The following is a 3339-nucleotide window of genomic DNA, read 5'->3' on the forward strand; positions in this document are numbered from 1 at the left end:
AATGAGCTTGTGACTTTTTAATGAGAGCAGTTTCTTCTCTTTCATTCATGTGGTACTGAGGGAGAGATGTGCTGTTCTACAAGAAACCACTTGTATTAAAAATAACATGGCATAACTTCATTCTTCTTACCTGGATTTTAGTCTGGAGAAGTCCAGATATGAGAGGCTGTAACAATGATAGGTGCTTGCCGAACATTGGCTTCATTAGTCTCATTGCCCTTTTTTTCCTGCAAAGTGATTTCTTCCTGTTGATATCACCACAGTAACCCCATAACCATCCTATTTTTCATTTTTCAGAAGTCTGTTGCTCTTCTTTAGTAATGAAGATTGGTTTAAGCATACTGATTTCCAACTGGGAAGCCAATGCTAGATTTTTACAACACATCAAGAAGATCTGCTGGAAAATTACTCTCTAAACCAGTGACCATTTTGCCTTTTTTTTTGTCAAATATAACAATGCAAGACTTAACCCAAAAATAAGAGAATTTCAAGTGAACAGTTCTATTTAGGCACAGCTTCATGAATACAAATTAAAATGAGACTAATATGAGGTTAATATGCAGTTGTTTCCTGGTGCCAGGGCCAGAATTTAATCAGCAGTGGTTTATACTTTTCTGTGTGCTGCTGCTGTTGTCAGGGCAGGATAGGGGTTATGTTGGCACACCTGTGGTTAGCTTTCTTTTTAGTTTCATACATTTGTATGTGAAACAGACTTTAACTGTGTTCACATGCATTATTTTAAGACTGGATTTGTGTTTTACAGTTCAAACAAGCTGTATACAAACAGACAATGAAGCTCTTTGCTGAACTGGAAATTAAGAGGAAAGAAAGAGAAGCGAAAGAAATGCATGAAAGGTATAAATGACATTCCACTTGTGCAATTCAAGCTCTTCTTCCACCTCATGCTTCCTCAGAGAAGATATGGGATCAGAGAGTCTTAGAATAGTCTAAATTGGAATGAACCTCTGGAGATCATCTGGTCTGACCTCCTGCTGATTAGATTAACAGGGGTCCTGTCAAGCTGATTGCCAATAATATGGATTCTGCCACATCTCTGGGTAGCCTGTGGGTTTGTAGAGCCCTATGCTTGAGGGATGCACACAGGAAATTTGCCCTCCTATGCTGAAGATGTCAATATATTTTATATGGTTGTATTCTCTTATGTGTACACATGGAGGCTGGCCACAACAGTGAAATGGTGACAAAATTCTGCATGCTATTAGCTTGCAGAGGATTGATTTTTAATTTTATTTAAATGCCAGAAATGCCCTGTGGCATGTGTGATCCTGAACTATTTTGGGTGATTTGATCACGTGCTCACTGTGAGTACACTTCCTGCAGCAGGGTTCTGTGCTGGTCAGTGAGGTGGGAGATGGCTGCAGGACATTGCTTTTGATTACAGGTGAAAAGTAGGGAGTTAAAAATGTAATTTGTACTTTGCATGCTGAAGTGCTTATTAACTTCTCAGAATATGTACCCTCAACACTTTTAGAGACTTAGCACTAGAGTGGTGTCCAGCTTCTTGGATGAAGAAGTCCAGCTTGTTTTGCTGAGCAAGAGAAGCCAATTCCTTAATTGTCAGTTGTCAATTGTCAGCTTGCTATCAGTGGGCCCAAACCATCTTCTCTGCTCACTGCTCTTCCAAATTTGAAACCAAATTGTATTTGCTGTGCTATCTTAGGTGTGCATATTTATCTCTTCTGTAATTAGAGGAGCTTTCCAAGCTAATTTGAAAGCATTACCTTGCTTTCTAAAGTGGATGCTTGTGGGTTCATAACTTTTGTGCCTTCCCTTCCAGGAAGCGGCAGAGGGAAGAGGAAATTGAAGCACAAGAGAAAGCCAAACGAGAACGAGAATGGCAGAAGAACTTTGAGGTATTCAGCACTTGAACTTACAGAATAGGCCTCAGCAATTCTTGTCCATGTTGCAGGGACTGCCCCTAGAGAGATGAGAGACATTTTGTATGCAAGTTTGTAAGATAATTTAATAGATCTGCACCAGCCTGAGGTTTGTTCATGTGTGTGGAGAAGAGCCCATCAATAGACCTTTGGTATCACCCGTGCAGAAACAGGTCTGGCAAATTGAGATGTACTATTTTTTCATCTCTGTCAGCAGTTCATTCTTATCTTTAGTTGTAAAATAGAATTGCTGCTGTGACCATTAAAACCCAATCTGGAAAGTGTTTGTGTGGACTGCTGTGGTACTTTCCAGTCTGGTTGCTCCAGTATCCAGATCCCTGCTAGTGCTGGGCCCTCTCCCATCCTGCCAGGGGAAGAGGAGCAGGGAAGCAGACAGCTGCACATCTGCAGCTCTGGTCCTGCAGAATTGGGCCTGCAGTGGATGGATCACATGCTGTGAAGTGGATCATTCCTGGACTCTTCTGTCCTGCTGTGAAAATCTTCAGCCTGTAGAGGTCATAGGTTGGCTTTTTGGGGAGATTTGGGGGTTTAGGGCTTTTTTTTATGGGTTTTGTTTTTTGATTTGGTTTCTGTTTTGGTTTTTTTTTCCTCGGGAGAGGTTTCTGCTGCTCAGCAGGTAGGGCAGGGAGAGGAGAGAAGTGCAAATTTCTCATTGTGTCAAAATGATGAGACTTTGAGGAAGAAGCATGAGAGAAGCCAGCAGTACATTCCCCTTCTCTGTTCATCCTGTAGCACCAGGAGAGGGAGGAGTTGAGGCACAGAAAGGACATGTCATGTTCTGGTTTGGCAGATTAGGAACATCCATTTGAGAGGTTTCTCGTTTCCTTTGAGGATTCTATAGAGGATAAGGACTGCCCAACCCAGTCTGGTGGTTTGTGAAACAAGAATCCAGCACAGTGCTTATACTGGTGTGTGTAAGCTCACTTGTAGCTCCAGTTCACTGTGCTGCTCTGGCTCTTCCCAGTGTCTTTGTGTCCTGCCTGCCAGGGGCTGCATGCTGGATAAGGGGAAAGTGCCACTGATCTCCTGAACTATGTCCTACCTGTGCTTTGGTTATTGCACTTGTTAACTCCCCACTTCCTCCCTGTTGTTCCCAGGAAAGTCGGGATGGTCGTGTGGACAGCTGGAGAAATTTCCAGGCAAATACAAAGGGGAAGAAAGAAAAGAAAAACAGGACCTTCCTGAGACCTCCCAAAGTAAAAATGGAGCAGCGTGAATGATCCTGGAAACACTGCCCAAGTGCAGCTCCTCAGTCCCTTCTCTGCTTTTAAGGACTCATTGGCACCTAGAGTAAGATTTGCTTTTTAGTAGACTGTTTGTTTCCAGTACAATTAATTATCAGTCGAAGTATTTTTTGTACTCTGTCTGTTTGAAATAGGGCCAGAGAATGACCCCGGCCAGGGCCCTGCTCCACGTAGAA

General features: G+C 42.6%; 1 protein-coding gene across 1 annotated transcript in view; it reads left to right on the top strand.

Moving 5' to 3' along the window:
* The window catches only part of DNAJC8 (DnaJ heat shock protein family (Hsp40) member C8), an 8981-nt gene extending 5642 nt beyond the window's left edge, over positions 1–3339 (top strand). Inside the window, exons 6-8 of the mRNA XM_031063372.1 lie at positions 764–855; positions 1799–1874; positions 3017–3339. Of these exons, the coding sequence (XP_030919232.1) occupies positions 764–855; positions 1799–1874; positions 3017–3139 (291 nt within the window). The 3' untranslated portion in view covers positions 3140–3339. The remainder of the gene's footprint in view (positions 1–763; positions 856–1798; positions 1875–3016) is intronic.

This window comes from Geospiza fortis, unplaced genomic scaffold, assembly GCF_000277835.1.
Source record: "Geospiza fortis unplaced genomic scaffold, GeoFor_1.0 scaffold115, whole genome shotgun sequence".
Taxonomy (NCBI): Eukaryota; Metazoa; Chordata; class Aves; order Passeriformes; family Thraupidae; genus Geospiza; species Geospiza fortis.